The sequence below is a fragment of the Camelus bactrianus genome, chromosome 6, assembly GCF_048773025.1.
Source record: "Camelus bactrianus isolate YW-2024 breed Bactrian camel chromosome 6, ASM4877302v1, whole genome shotgun sequence".
Taxonomy (NCBI): Eukaryota; Metazoa; Chordata; class Mammalia; order Artiodactyla; family Camelidae; genus Camelus; species Camelus bactrianus.
This window is the reverse complement of record NC_133544.1, coordinates 93,717,980-93,734,166: the sequence shown is the minus strand read 5'-3', so window position 1 is coordinate 93,734,166 and position 16,187 is coordinate 93,717,980. Positions and strand designations below refer to the sequence as shown.

Here is a 16,187-nt window from a genome sequence, read left to right as displayed (position 1 = left end):
ATATAATTTTGGAACAAAAAGAAGATTTTACCTCAAAAGCTTCTTTCAGAACCAGCTAGAAATAAGCAATGCAATAAGAAAAGCACTGAAAACTAGCCTACCTGTGTACACAACTGCACCAGGAGTTTGGCAGCACTAGGAGTGTTTGATGCTAGACATCCCACTGCTGTGCTCAGATAGGCTAGGCAAGAGATGGGTTTGTTGGCCTTGCTGTGCCCACCTCGTGAGCGTTCTGAAGTGCTTGCCATGGAGGAAGGGCTGGTGGAGAGGCCAGCTCTCCCTGCTGCAGCTAAGCACATTAATCGAACCAGAGTTCGTATATCTGTGAGCCCCAGAGATTCAAGACCAGCAGCCAGGCTACAACTGGAACCACTGCCAGGAAAGGAAAACACTTTAGATGCATAGAGAAAACAGATTTTTAGGGACTTGTTAGAGCCCCACATACTATCCCCAGAAAAACCAAAATAAAAGGCAAGTTGCACTATCACTAATGATACATGTCCTAAGAGATGTACAAAAATATTATGTAAGCTGGTAATTGTTTAAAATTTTAATAAATATTGACATACACTTGAAGTGTACCTGAATTACTAAAGTATAACATACAGGAATGTTCACAAATGAAGAACTTTCACACACTGAACAAACCTATATAACCACCTTCTGGATCAAGAAAAAGAACATTACCAACACCTCAGATACCCACTTGGATCATTCTCTGTCTCTCGGCCCCCCAAAGTAACGACTATCCTGACTTCTAAGGCCATAAGCCAGTTTTGTCTAGTTTTGAACTTTCTATAAATGAAATAATAAAGTGTGTATTTTCTTATGTCTGGCGTCTTTTGCTCAACATTGTTCGTAAGATTCATCCATATTGTTGCATTATAGTAGTAGTCATTAATTTTCACTGACACAGAGGCAGACCATGGACATGTGGGTTCAGTTCCAGACCATCGCAACAGAACGAATATTGCAATAAAGCAAGTCATACAGATTTTGTTGGTTTCCCAGTGCATGTAAAAGTTATGTTTATACTACACTACAGTCTGTTAAGTATGCAATAGCATTATGCCAAAAAAAATACATGTCTTAATTTTAAAATACTTTAATGCTAAAAAAAAAAAGCTAACCATCACAGGAGCCTACAGTAATCTTTCTACAATAGTAACATCAAAGATCACTGATCACAGATCACTAACAAATATAATAATGAAAAAGTCTGAAATATTCCAAGGACTACCAAAGTGTCACACAGAGACATAAAAGTGAGCCAATGCTGTTGAGAAAATGGTGCCAACAGACCTACTCAATGCAAGGTTGCCAAAAACCTTCAATTTATTTTTTTAAAAATGCTATCTGTGAAGCATAATAAAATGAAGCACAATAAAACAAGATACGCCTGTACAAATGAAATTAATGCCTGTATAAAGTATAACTCAAATGTACATACAGATGACAGTCAGGTGGTTTCCAGCATGGGGCTATTATGAATAATACTGCCATGAATGTTCTTGCTTATATCTTTGGGTAGACATATTTAAGCATTTCTATTGAACATATACTGAGAAGTGTTTTTCTGGGTCACGGACTATATTAATATTCACCTTTAGCTGGCACTATCAAATAGTTTTCCAAAGTAACTGTCCCAATTTATTTTCTTGCCAGCAGTGTATGAGGGTTCTAGGTGTTCCACATCCTCATGATCACTTTTCCCCCCAGTCTTTTAAATTTTTGCCATTCTGACGAGTGTGTAGCAGTATTTCATGAGGTTTTCATTTTCATTTCTCTCAAGACTAATGAGGTTAAACACCTCATTGTTCATGTTTGTTGCCATGAGGTTCTCTTTTGTATTATTTTGTATTTCTGTCCACTTTTCTTTTGGGTTTTCTGTCTTTTTCTTACTGGTTTATAAGAAATGTTTACATACTCTGTTGTTGGTTAAACACATTGCTAAGATCATCTCCTATTCAGTAGTTTTTTTTTTTTAACTTTCTGACTTTTTACTTTCTAAATGACTTTTGCTGAACAGAAGTTCTTTTTTTAATGTAGTCCAATTTATCAGTCTTTCCCTTTAAAGTGAAATGCCTTTCATGACTTGCTTAAGAAATCTCTGGCTGTCCAAAGATTAAGAATAAACTCTTCCTATGTTACCTTATAGAAACTCTGTTGATTTACCTTTCACATTTAGATCTAAGAGCCACTTGGAAATATTTGTTTTATATAGAATAAGGTTGGTACCAAGACCCATTTTTTTTTCCCTAAGTGAATAAACCATCTGACCTAGTCCAAGTTATTGAAAAGACCATCCTTTCCTCACTGCTCTGAAATGTTAAGCACTGTCATAAACCAGACATAAATCGAGTGTTTATCTACATATGTGAATCAGTTTCCAACTTGGTTATACTCCACGGTCCAAATCATCCATTCTTGAGCCAACACCATATGGTCTTATCCAAGTTTTGAGTTTTTCTTTCAGGGTCCTTTTGTCTTCACTGATTTACTGTTAAATACCCCTGCTCAGCATTTCTTAAATGGATGTCTTTTAGGTATTCTTGGCTCTCTCCCATTTCCTAACATTACACTCCACGGTATGAACATAGCAAGAATCTCCATGATGGAATATGCAGGTTGACTTAGCTACAAACTTAGTCAACTCTGCAGAGAAACTCACTTGGCCTTTTATTTTTACCCTGTACCAAGTGGATCAACAGCCTTCGTTTCCCATTCCAGATAATAAAATAAAATGTTTGCAGTTTTCTTGGTTACTATAACGGCAATATTTTCTACCTAAAAAGAGCTAAGCATTAACTGAATGACTGACTGATTGAATGAATGAAAAATGATGATGACTAAGTCTGACTTCTTTCATTCAACAGTAGATACTCAAGTTTCTAAAACTCCCATCTCATCCTCCCAAACAGTATCAGACTTCTGTCTAATATATACTAGAAGCTATTTTAGCATTATTTGACACAAAATGACACTTACCTGACTGAGAGAAGAGACAGGGCTCTCATGACCATGGTTCTGGCCAGAAGAACCTGAGCAGCAGCAGTCACTCTCCTCAAAGCCACCACCCGGTCATGAGGACTTGCTAAGGCAGCTGCCTGCTCACCTAGCGTTATCCTCCCAGAGGAACTCTTTTCCACAGAACCATGGCATCCTGAAAAACATTAGACTTTGCTTAGTTCTTCAAAAGGTAAGAAAAAAATATCCGTACTACTGAAAAATTTACCCATTCTACCTGGGTTCTAGGCTTCAGGGAAATATATAGCAAACCAATGTATTTTTGCTCATTTGGAACTTTGTTATACAGAAAACTGCTTGGGAGAAACAGACATTTCAAGGTCAATAATCTATTACCGGAAAAATATGCCTCCTAAATTTTTTTTGGTTTTATTTATTTCGCTCATGTATGACTTCTACTGATATTAACAAATATAGGAAAGAAATAGTTTTTAAAAATGCTTTGAAAAAAATATGCTTTGAGTGCACATACAGGGCTGAATCACCAATACTGCCTCAATTCTTTATTTGGCATTCTGTACAGCAAAAAGTTACCATACCCTCTTACTCAAATTAAAAAAGACTGCAAAATAGTTTTTTATTCATTTCCAGGATTCTTTTAACAGAAAGTTAAGAAAATGCTTCAACATTTTATAAAAACAGAAAATTAAAATAGTATTACATTATACCTTCAAAATATTAATACAACCACCTAAAGATGTTTGATGGGGTAGGAAATGTAGAACGCTTATTATGATTAAACTTTGTATTATTATTGTTATTATTAACCTAAGAAACAAATTAATATAGACTATAAAATCCATGTCAATCAGCATTTCAAGTTTACCTATTTGCATCAAAGTCTCTTCCATACTGTTGGTTGCTGTTACCATTGCTACTGATGCCCCCAGTGGATCACTGTCAGGGAACTGAACTGGTTCTGGTACAATGCGGCGGTCATTTAAACCAAGTGGTCCAGCAAGTAATTCAAATTCTTCTTCACCCGTTAGCTTTTCATCTTCATCAACATCTAACATGTCCCAGTCTTCTGGAATTTAAATAAACAAATGTACAGTATGTGAAAATAAACAGAACAGAACTCTGCTGGCAATGGTTATTGTGAGGTATGTTTAAGAAGCAGATGGACTGAAAGCCCAGTGCCTACAAAATAAACCAGGGCACCATCTCCTGGTGACCCAACCAGACTGCTCTCCTGAAGCACAGTGAAACCAAGGGAGAGGGAGTCAGAGCCATCAAATCCATTTAAACTAACAGTACACGTTACAGCTGGTAATGGACTTCGGCTAATAAAAAATACTGTTGTGGGGCTAACAAAGAGTTCTTGACCTTGTCCATAACCACAAGGAAATGAGTTATTTCAATTAAATGAATGCTCCAGATAAACTGAGATACCTCAATTTTTATTTTTTTACTTTCCTCAATTAGGGTGGAAATTCAAAATGTACTACATACTTTCTCTACTTTGAAAAAACATATATGCCACATAGAAATTAGCTTCCCGTGGTAAAGCTAGTATTAGAAGCCAGGTGTTTTTCCTTCGACTTTTAAAACTAAGGCTTTGCTACCAAACTATCTTAAGGTTTTTGGGGGGACTCTGAGTTAACATGTACATAAATACAAACACACACACAAAGGTAAATTTTAGTAACAGATGTTAAGCAGAAGGTATATACAAAAATACACATAAAATAAAGAAGCTCTCAAAACAACTACCTTCATACACACTGTCCTGCTTGCCAATTAGATCTGGAGCTTGTCCTTTGTACCTGCACCAAACATGAAAAACATTGTGTTTTTACATAAAACAGTTAGTACCCAAAATGCAAATTAAGTCATTAGGACATTTTAAAAGGTCATTAATAAAGCAACACAAAATTAAAAAGTGTGTGTCATATTATGGGCTAACGTGATAAAAAAAATTATTGGCATGTAGGTACTCACATGCTTACAAAATCAATGACTATTTTACCAAATTACTGGGGAGGTTTCTGGGTTACCTACAACAATTCTTTCAATCAAAACCTATTCTAGAACACCTTAAAGATTTTAATAGCTGATAATAAGGGCAAAAACCCTACTTGTTAGCAATTAATTGCTATTCATGGCTATAAAGAACTACTATTTTCATGGAAGCTCATTTAATCTGAAGTCTGCTTTTTTTTTAATCAAGAAAAAAGATCTCAATTAAGATGCCAAAAATATGGTGAAAAACACCAAAGAAAAAAAAATGAACATAAACCTCCTGAAGGCTAATGCAAAGGTCCCACCTATAACTTGACAACAAATCAAAGGTTAACACAATCAAATTCCAGTGAAGGACCTGAGGCCATGCTGCTGTTCCCAGACTACAGGCTTCCAGCTGGGGCAGGAACATGAATTCCTTCACCTCCTCCATCCTTCCTGCCCTCAATTCAGCAATCACAGGACTTTAGGAAAGGTTAAAAGTAACCCCTCTCATGAAAAAAATATACAATTCCCATTCTTAATGAGAGATACTTTATATACTTCATTCAGAGGGTCTGGATGTCTGCACAATTTCAAGGTACCTTTCAGAACTTGTTGCCTTGGATTTGGTCTTCAGGGCTAAGTACTTTTCCCTGCAGCTGCCACAAAGCAGGTAGTATGGATTCCCACTCCCACATTCACCGCCGAACCAGCCATCCACATAGGAGCCATTGCTACGATAGCCCTGGCGGTTTGCACTGCGCCCACAGCCCGGATGATTTCTTTTCATGTGCTGATTGAAGCTGACGACACTGCACTCACACAGTTCACACACCACTACTTCTTCCCTGTCTTCAGACTCACAAACATGCTGCACAAAATGATTTCATATCAAATTATTAGTCAAGTTAACACAAAATTAAAAAGAGGTAGATAGATTATATTAAATTTACTTTGTTTACATATGCTGGAATATTTGCAAGATGTTCATCAATGCTACATAACAAAGTTCTTTCAAATCAGATTTCAGATCACAGTCTGAAGGTGTTCTCTGCCCTTCCTCACTCTAATAAGTTACAATAAAAGTAACTAACTACTCTATTGAGGAAAAAGTTATTAATAAAAAAGACAATCTGCCCCATCCCAAATGATTTGTTAAAATCCCTCTAATGAAAACTACTTTCCATCTGGTCATAACATGCATACCTATTTTCTGAACTTCTAAGAAGTCATTTGGATTCATTTATCTTAATATGGTAGATGCTCTTTCCTATAGGGCTTACACCCATGAACTTCTCAGTTTCCCTGCTACAAAAAGCGTAATGCTAAACAATGTGAACATACAAACCCACCATGTACCCTGCCCTTGGATGGAGGAGTTTACAAGATCTAGGTGGCACTGGTTCCTAGAATGAGGCATTACAGTGATCAAAGAGAACCTATGAAGGAGAAGAGCATGCATTCAGACAGCAAGGCGAGTAGAGCAGCCATGTTACACACCCAGCAGAGTCGACTGGGACCTGAGGCCTATTTTGCAAACTACACTTTATGTTAGAATCAAATTACCACGATATGGCTCTATCCATCTAGTCTGGGGAGAGAAGCAATAAAATCGCACAGAGAAAGCAACAAGAGAGTTTTTGTCTTATTAGTTTGTAAGTATCAAAGAAACCTAAGTGTTAGAGCCCCAAACTTTAGGATGAGACGTCAGGCTTTTTAGAGTGTTACAACTCTAGGCAAGGCTGTTGTTAGTAAGCTGTATGAACAGGAGGGCAGGAAAGTAAGTCAGAGCAGCCCCCGCTGCAGTCACACACACCCAGGTAGGCCAATCCAGTACCTCTGGGATCCACATTCCCAGAATATCATTGTCACTGGTCAGGTCTTGTCCAAACATAGCTTCCATCGCTTCATCATCAAGATCAATTTCCAATTCCTCATCTAAATTAAAGTCATACAACGCCCCTGGGTCTTGTTGCAAAGATATTCCTTCTCTCCGACTTTGATTCCTGTGGGCCTGCACAGAGCGGTATAACCCCGCTCAGAACAAAACAAAAAAGGCATTTTACTTGCATGTATAAAATAATGTTGAATATTTCGCCAGTTCTTAACTGCCATACATGCAGGTGAGAGCCTATCTCAGCTGACTTACTGGATTCCAGACCATAAACATAAAATTTTACCTATCATACGTGTTCCTCTTCTGTAAAATGGGGGTAAGCACTCATACCTTGCAGGGCTGCTGACAGGTTTAAATAAGGTAATCCATGTGAAATACTTCCTAATGTTTGTTACACAGAGCACTCCATAAACGTGGGCTGTTGTTGTCCTTCTAGGTTTATTTTTTTATATCAGTCCCTTTCATTATGTATTAAATATGATCTTGTATGTTCTAGGACAGTCTTAATTTCTCTGTTCCCATAAATTACTGAACCGTTATTTATGTTTTAATATTTCAAGGATCAAATCTGTTTTGACAAATGACATTTTCTAGTTTTCAGTTTGGAAAAGAAATTCCCTGTAACTTAAACTTCACATGACCAGAACATAATCTTCAAAATATTTATTACTGTCATGAAAAAATTTATTTTTGCTTATCTAGGGCCTTACCTATCAGTGAAGCCCTAAAGTCCACAAAGTACATCAAAAAAGCCAGGGCTACTCCGTGGGCACAGTGCTCTTTCTAGCTCCTTCTGACCACTGATGTCTTAAACATGCATCTTCACTTCTTACATTACAAGTTGCTTGAGGGCAGAGAGAGCATTTACAAAATGTCTCCATATCTACAAGTGAGCACTATAGCCTTCTGCACTCAGAGGGAACTTAAAAATAAATCTGTGAATGTATGCTGTGATTTAAATAATGTAAAATCACATAAATGCATAGAAAGCAATAAGCAAACAGCTGTTTTTTTATGTGGAGGTACTGAATACTTCATGTGATTAGTTTACATCTTCTTTAATGCTGCTTTTACACTGACTTTAAAATATAAACAAATTATATGATACTTTTGCCAAGAGAAGGATGCGAAACATATACTTACCTGCTCTTGCGAGCAATGTGCGAGCAGCTAAATCAAACTTGTGCCTTCTTGTTACAGCTGAGCGACCCCTAGCTGGTGGTCCACTTCCAGAAGCTGCATTCTCTGGATGATCCAGATTATCAGGGCTACAAGTGCAAGTTTAAAAGCAACATACGTTTTCAAAAACCATTACAAACAGAAAGCATAGGTGCAAACTTGCTTGTAGTACTTTTTCCTCCAAACATTATCGAGAACAAAATATGTTTATGATAAAGCTCTTTTTTATTTTATTTTTTGTATTATATATATATTTTATTGAAGTTTCCAATGTTGTGTCAATTTCTGGTGTACAGCATAACCCTTCAGTCATACATGAACCTACATTTATGTGTTTTCATATTCTTTTTCACCATAAGTTACTATAAGATATTGAATATAGTTCCCCATGATAAAGCTTTGAAACATCTTTTGTGTTTGGTAAAGCACCTAAGTTATAAATATGTCATATTTCCCTGAGTAATAATTTTATCTGATTTTGAATTATGCCAATAATTAAACTATGCTTAATGCAAGTTCAAATTCAGATGAGATCAATGACCTTAACTAAATCCTAAACGATCAAATACTTAAAATTTGAAATGACTGGGAATCCTTGCTGTGGAGAAACAGATATTTCAAAATAAGTTATGAAAATATTCACTGTGCTTATCAGAAAAAGTCTGCATATTAACATAAGACACAACCCCCCACCCCATACGACTTAATGAACTAAACTGAAACAAAGATTTAAAGTCATAAGAAGTGCTGAAGGGGGAAGATTTTAGAATAATAGAATATTTAATTACATTTCTCTTTAAGCTAGGCATTATCACAGAATTCGTTTTACAATGTTTTAAAAAGAGGTGACATTAAAAACTAAAGAAAAGATGAAAATATAAATCCATATTAAGAGATAGAAAAGATTTAAAAGTCCATTTCTATTGAATGTATTAATTAAATCAATTTCTATTAAAATGAACATTCTATTTTATATTACTTATAGTAGATAAATTTATTTTATCAACGTATTTATTTCAGAATAAACTGATTTTAATTTTTTGTTTCTTCTTTTCAGCTCAATTTTATATAAAAATTATTTCCTTAATTTTCATGAAAACAAAATAGCATTCAAGTCAAAACCTGTCATTTTTACCCTTCACAGAAACATAAACCTGTAACTGAATTTTCCATCATTTTATATATCTCTAGTCAGTCAACTTTATATACCATTAGAAGCATCTACGAAGGGACATAAATGAGGCTCTTGGGGGTCACCATTTACAACACACAGAACAGAAACACGGAAATTGGAGTTTCACCTTTCACTAAAGCCTTCCTCCATTTCAGCAGCATCAGCTGATGGTATGTCTCCTGGTGACTGCAAGTAACAGGGATCATTTGACTTCCCACTACTGCCTGCAACCGCCGCTCCTTGCCTTGAGTCTGCTGTGCTGCCTGACTGGGGCTCCTCCTCATCCTCGTGCCCAGGATGCTCTATCATCCACATGGCAAGGACAGTGATGTTCTGGGCATCAGCCTCTCCTCGAGCACCTGAAAAGGGGAAAAAAAAGTTCTAATACCTACTTAGGGCAAAATTCATTTAGTTATTCATGCTATCAGTTTAAGAGTGCCTGCTATGATGCCACTGTAATTAAATCTGGTGTTAAAAATCTTACCAAGTTTTATGGCTTCTTAAAAAATATGTTGCTCTTAATAAAGATCAGGTTTCTCATAACTGCATATACTGACATATAAAAAATTTATCCTACCTGTGGCTTCCATGGCTTTGGCAATCTGCCGGAGAGAGAACCCCATTTCCAACAAAGGTACTGCAATTGCTGGAGGAGGAGGAGAAGTTGAAAGTCTACTGCTCGGGTCTGACAAGGCTGAGACAAAAGAAAGAGAAGTAAAGGCCTAAATATCACTACATATCATGAGTAAAAAGTGTTCTTAGGGTAACCATAATCCCCAACATCTTAATACTGTCCACATGTAATGAAATTTTATTCTACTAAGAATTCACTAAATGAATAACTAAATGTGATTAAATTTGATACAGCTTTTTTAAGGTTTCTCTTAAAGATAAATCAGTTATTACAAAATAAGCCTGCTGAGAAAATTTTAATGCTTTTTAAAATCATTTCCTACTTACAAATAATTTCAAACTTTACAGAAATTTGCAAGAATAGTACAAAGAATTCTTTTACCCCTGAACCACTGGAGAGCAAGAAGCAGACACAGTGTTCCATCTCCCCTGAATACACTAATATATCACTTCTACAAATAACAACACTCTCCTGCATAACCACAACACAACTATCAAAGTCAATAAATTAACAATGCTATCGTCTAATCCAGATCCCATTCTAGTTTTGCCAAAATTCTTGCTAATGCTCTTTACAGCAAAGGATCCAATCTGGGATCATCTTTACATTTAGTTTTCATGTCTCTTCAGTCCCCTTCAATCACTTTGATTCTTTGAAGATTATAGTTATATGGTGTGAAGTCCCTCAACCTAGTGTCTACTGTTTCCTCACGATTAGATTCAGGTTGTAGCACAAAACTGATGGCACCTTCTTCTTCTTACTGTGTTCTATTAGATGGTACATGATTTCATTTTGTCCCGTTACTGGTAATGTTAACTTTGATCACTTGAGTTAAGCTGCTATTGGCCAGGTTTCTCCACTGTAAAGGTACTCTTCTTTTTCCCCTTTGTATTTAATAAGTATTTGTGGGGAGGAACTATGAGAATACATAAACACTTCATTCTTCATCAAAGTTTCACTCATTAGCATCCATTTATGTTTATTGGCTGAATTAATTATTATTGTGGCTGACAAATGATGGTTTTTAAGTTTATCACTGCTTTTAGATTCATCAGTTGGTATTTCACTCTAAAGCAAAGCATCTCCTTTCTCCATTAGTATAGGGTTACTGATTCTTATTGTGTTCATGGGTTATTATCTGTTATTATAATTATGATTATTTATTCTGATGTCCCAAACCTCTCAGATTTGGCCAGTGGATGCCCCTTCATTCTGATTTCTGTATTCCTCAGGCCTCTGCCCATCATCCTCTGAGCACTTTATCACTTTCTAGCACAAGCTGTTCTAGGCTCATTTCATACTCATTTCTGAAATTAACCATTTCTCCCAGAAGATTAAGGTTCCTTTTAGTAGAGAGTGGCATTTAGAAGCTAGGATCTTGGCATTATGTGTGTGTACCGCGACTGAAGCATCACTGCTCCGAGGCCCTCTGACTGCACAGTTGCTAGTGGAGGTCCTCTTCACCCTGTATGGCTGACACCTGTTCTTGGGCCATGTGGACATTTCTTCACCCAACTTAAGACTCCAAAACTCTGTGCCAGACCACTTCCCCCATATACAAGGAGTCTCCTTCACCCCAATCTGGCTCTGACAATCCATTCTGGGCTACCATGCCACCCACCTTCCACACCATGCCAGCATGAATGCCTACCTAGCTTGGCTCCACTTAATGGCTTTTTAATTGAATTAGGAAGAAAGAAGTGAAGAAGGGAAAGAATGGAGGTAGGGATAACTATAACTCTAATTTTTGCTTTAAAAATGTCACTACTGTTACAGTGGTCACAGTCCTGATGAAGTTGATGGACTTCTCCTTCTAGCCATGACAGAGTAACAGAGAATGGATTTACTCTCACTTTAAACAACTAAAAAAAGACCAGACAAAACATACCAAACAACAGTCTGCAGACATTGGACAACAGTCAGTGTAGGACAGTGATCCCTGAGAGAAGGAAATCACATGACACGAGGCATACAACTGTCTCAGCTTGTTGCCTGGAAAGAATTTCCAAGATGCAGTTCAGGGAAGGTAACTTCAAGCTAAACTCAATGATGTCTCTGAATAGAGGAGACAGAGTAGAGAATTTGAAATTTGAATACCAGAAGGAAAGATCTGTATCTAAAGAAGAGAGCTACACAGAAAGAGAATTCCAGAAATGTGCAGAGGGTTCTCTTCCTCTCAAGTCTTTAGCTGTTACAAATGCAGCAACTAACCAAAGTGAGGAAAAGAACTGCCAAGCAGCAGCAGGCAGAGCAATCCTTTGAGCTCACACAGGGTTGGGAAGAGTTTGCATTACCACAAGCCAGAATGGCAAAACTTTGTAATGCATAAAGCACTGTATAGGATACTAATTAAACTAAATGTTGTCCTGGTCCCACCTAACAAAGCTTAAATGGAAGCCTTGAAAGAATCTAGTGGTCTTCAAGTTACTTAACTATATCTCAGAACAAAGTTAAATAAAGTACATTTGAAGAAATTAAAAATACCCAGCACCAAACTAGGAAAAATTCACAATGTCTGGTAAACAACAAAAAATTAACAAAGAAACAAGAAAATACAATTCAAAATGAGGAGAAAACTCAGTTAATAAAAACAGACCTAGAAATGAGATAATTGATAAATTAAGTACAGAGGACATTACTGTATGTGCAAATTCATCTACTCATTAAAATTAATTTGTAACTCCAAAATCAATACACATGGCACTTTCACAATCAGTCACACGCACAGGTGATAATAAACTTCAGACTCCCGTGCAGAATGACAAAAGTTCAGTCTCCTGATGCATTTGTTTTCAGCTAAGGTCAAACAAGGTGATGTTCTCTGTGTTCTTGTATCAGCTATTCAGTGCATTTTTATGCTACTTAGTGCTACTTTTTTGCATCTTTGTGCTTTTTTGGATGATTTCATTGCTTAAAATGGCCCCCAAGTACAGTGCTGAAATGCTATCTAGGGTTCCTGAGTGCAAGAAGGCTGCAATGTGCCTTATAGAGAAAATATATGTGTTAGATAAGTTTCACCCTAGGCATGAATTAACAGGGTTGCTGGCCATAAGCTCAATGCTACTATATATTAAATACAGTGTCTTCAAATTGAAACACACATAAAATAAGGTTATATATTGATTAGTTGACAAAGTATGACCAGAAGCTCACAGAAACCTAGCCCTGTATTTTCCCTAAGAACAATGGTCCAGTTTTTGCTAACTCTTACGTTCACAGTGACTTTACAGACCATAACTATTCTAATAATGAGAACTGTTATTCCATGTATTCCATAAGGTAGAGGAAAGACTGAATATGTTAAAAAGCCATGGAACATTAAAGAAAAAAAAAGACCTAAATAGAACTTCTAGAGATGAAAACTACAATATCTGAAGGGAAAAATACACTGGATGGGATTAAGAACAAATTAGACACTGCACAAGAAAATATCAGTGACAAGAAGATACAACAATAAAAATTATCCAAAATGAAACATACAGAAAAAAGAACTTAAGGAAAAAAAAGAGCAGAGCATCAGTGATCTGTAGGACAAACTCAAGTGGCCTAATATACATGTAACTGGAGACACTGAAATAGAGGAGTAGTGGGAGAAAAAATCTGAAAAAAATAATGAAAAATTCTCAAATTTAATGGCAACTTTAAATGCACAAATCTAAGAAGTTCAACAAATCCCAAGCACAAGAAACATGAAAAAAAACTATACCAGGACAGATCATAATAAATCTTAAGCCCAATGATGAGAAAAGTCTTAAAAGCAGCCAGAGAAAAAGGCATATAACATCAATATTAGAACAATAGAAAACTTATCACAGGAAACAACAGTAGAGCAATATCTTAAAGTACTGAAAGAAAAAAAAAGCTGTCAACCTAGAATTCTATCCCCAGTGAAAATATTTTTCAAAAATGAAGGTGAAATAGACTCTTTCAGACATACAAGAGCCAAAAGAATTCATCAATAGCAGACCACTACAAGAAACGTTAAAGAAGTCTTTAAAGCAGAAGTAAATGATACCAGATGGAAATCTGGATCTGCATAAAAGAATAAAGAATCTCAGAAATATCCATGTGGGTAAATACAAAATATATACTTTAGTTTTTAAAAATATCTTTAAAAGATAACTGGCTGTTTACTGCAAAAATAATAATGTATTATGGGGCTTTAAAAGATACATAGAAGTTAGGTTTATAACAACAAAAGTATAAAGGCTGAGAAGGGATATGAAAGCATACTGTTGTTAGATTCTTCTACTATACATGAAGTAGTATAACATTACTTGAAAGCAGACTGTGATAACTAAGAACGTATACCATAAACCTGAAAGTAATCTCTAAAAATACAATACCAAGTATAGCTAATAAGACAACAAAAAGATATAAAATGGATAATTAAAAAATACTCATTTAACTCAAAGAAGGTAGAAAAAGGGGACAGAGAACAGATGAGAAGAACAGAAAGATGGCAGATTTAAACCCAACTATACCAATAATCACATTAAATTTAAATGCTCTAAATATCCCAATTAAAAGGCAGAGAACATCAGGTTGAATTTAAAAAGCCCAACCCAACTATAGGCTACATTTAAGAAACACATTTTAAATACAAAGACACAAATAAGCTAAAAATAAAATGAAGGGAAAAGAAAAGATATACCATTAGAAGGCTAATAAAAAAAATCAGAAGTGACAATATTTATACCAGATAAAGCATATTCAAGGGCAAAGAGTATTACCAGAGATAAAGATAGTCATTTCATAATGATAAAGAGGTCAATTCATTAAGAATATATAAGAATCCTAAAAGTTTATGGACCTAAACACAGAGCTTTAAATTACATGGGAAAAAATCCAACTAATAAATGAAAGGAGAAAGAGACAAATCCACAATTACAGAGATTTCATTCCCACTCTCTCAGTAATTGAAAGAATAAGTAGACAAAAAAACAAGTAAGGGTAAGGAAGACTTGGACAACACTATCAATCAACTTGAGCTAACCAACAATTTCTAGAACACACCACTCAACAATAGCACATACACATTTTTTCCAAGTATACATGGAATATTACAAAAATAGACCATACTCTGGGCCACAAAACAAGTTTCAATAAATTTAAAACAATTCAAATTATACAGAATGTGTTCTTGGATGACAATGAAATTAAATTAGAAATAACAATAGAAAGATATCTGGAAAATCCCCTAATATTTGGAAATGAAATAATATACTTCTAAATAACCCATATGTCAAAGAAGATAACAGTGGTAAGTTAGAAAGTACTATAAACTGAATGAAAATGAAAACAAAGCATTTCAAAATGTATGGATTGCAGCAAAATCAGTGCTTAGAGGGAAATCTATAGCATTCAAAATGCCTGTATTAGAAAAGAAGGTCTAATACAACAGATATACAATACATATTTCTCTCCCAAATAGCCCTAACTCGATCTACAGCTTCAAAATAGAGAAGACAGATCAGTTTGATGGGACAGATCCCCCTTAATTAAAATCACTTTTTCCTTCAGTGAAGACAAAACACAATGCTCACATAATAAAGTCCCACACACATGGAATGCCAAGGTCTGAGTGTCACAGTGCATAATAGCACACGCACCTGTGCGGTTAGCTGGCCTTGCTGATTGGGAATCAGGAGAAGTTAAGCTTTGCCTCCTTCCTACTTCATCAGAAGGAGAGGTTGGTAGCGATGATATTGGAGGAGTCTGTGCACGACGTGTAGGAAGTACAGTGGTGGTTGGGTAACTAGAGAACATTTGCCTTTAAGAAAACAACAATGGTTAGAAAACAACATATACATCACAATCTTCTTATAGAAGAATATGCGATCAGGAAAATGATATGAGTTAGCTGTAGTTTAACTGAAGGGAGGGGAGAGAGACTCCACAGTTTAAAAAATCATTATCTCAGGTGAGAAAGGCCCACCTGAGTCCTGGTGAGAGACTTCCGGGGTTTTTTGGGCTAGAGCAAATCTTTACCCTAAATGGAAAGAACACTGATGGGGAGTTCCTTATAGGAACCCTGAAACCATGGATCACCTATGTATGCTTTGAGACACTCTTCAGATGGTTTTTTTTTTCTGGAAGCCCAGCAACTACCCTAAAAATTCAATTTATTGTTGAACAGACCTATGGTGCCAACAGGTCACGTGTGGCTAGAAGGTGATAATCGGCAGAATTATACAGACTCCAGGTACTACGGACCTGTTCCATATGGACTAATAAGAGGCCGTATCTTCTTTAAGATTTGGCCTCTGAGTGATTTTGGATTTCTACGAGACAGTCCTAATGGCCACAGATTTTCTGATGATTAGCAAGCA

At 36.1% G+C, this 16,187-nt stretch overlaps 1 protein-coding gene across 10 annotated transcripts in view; it reads right to left on the bottom strand.

Annotated features, from left to right (window-relative positions):
- HERC1 (HECT and RLD domain containing E3 ubiquitin protein ligase family member 1) overlaps positions 1 to 16,187 on the bottom strand; it is a 204,735-nt gene that overhangs the window by 33,751 nt on the left and 154,797 nt on the right. For 7 of the 10 annotated variants that reach the window (XM_074366366.1, XM_074366364.1, XM_074366363.1 and 4 more), the window contains 10 exons: positions 15,468 to 15,628; positions 9,799 to 9,915; positions 9,349 to 9,580; positions 8,012 to 8,136; positions 6,788 to 7,008; positions 5,574 to 5,842; positions 4,741 to 4,793; positions 3,854 to 4,054; positions 2,989 to 3,163; positions 102 to 372 (listed from right to left, as the gene is read on the bottom strand). In XM_074366366.1, coding sequence (XP_074222467.1) covers positions 102 to 372; positions 2,989 to 3,163; positions 3,854 to 4,054; positions 4,741 to 4,793; positions 5,574 to 5,842; positions 6,788 to 7,008; positions 8,012 to 8,136; positions 9,349 to 9,580; positions 9,799 to 9,915; positions 15,468 to 15,628 — 1,825 coding nt within the window. The remainder of the gene's footprint in view (positions 1 to 101; positions 373 to 2,988; positions 3,164 to 3,853; positions 4,055 to 4,740; positions 4,794 to 5,573; positions 5,843 to 6,787; positions 7,009 to 8,011; positions 8,137 to 9,348; positions 9,581 to 9,798; positions 9,916 to 15,467; positions 15,629 to 16,187) is intronic. The other 3 variants (XM_074366369.1, XM_074366372.1, XM_074366368.1) reach the window with 2 other exon arrangements.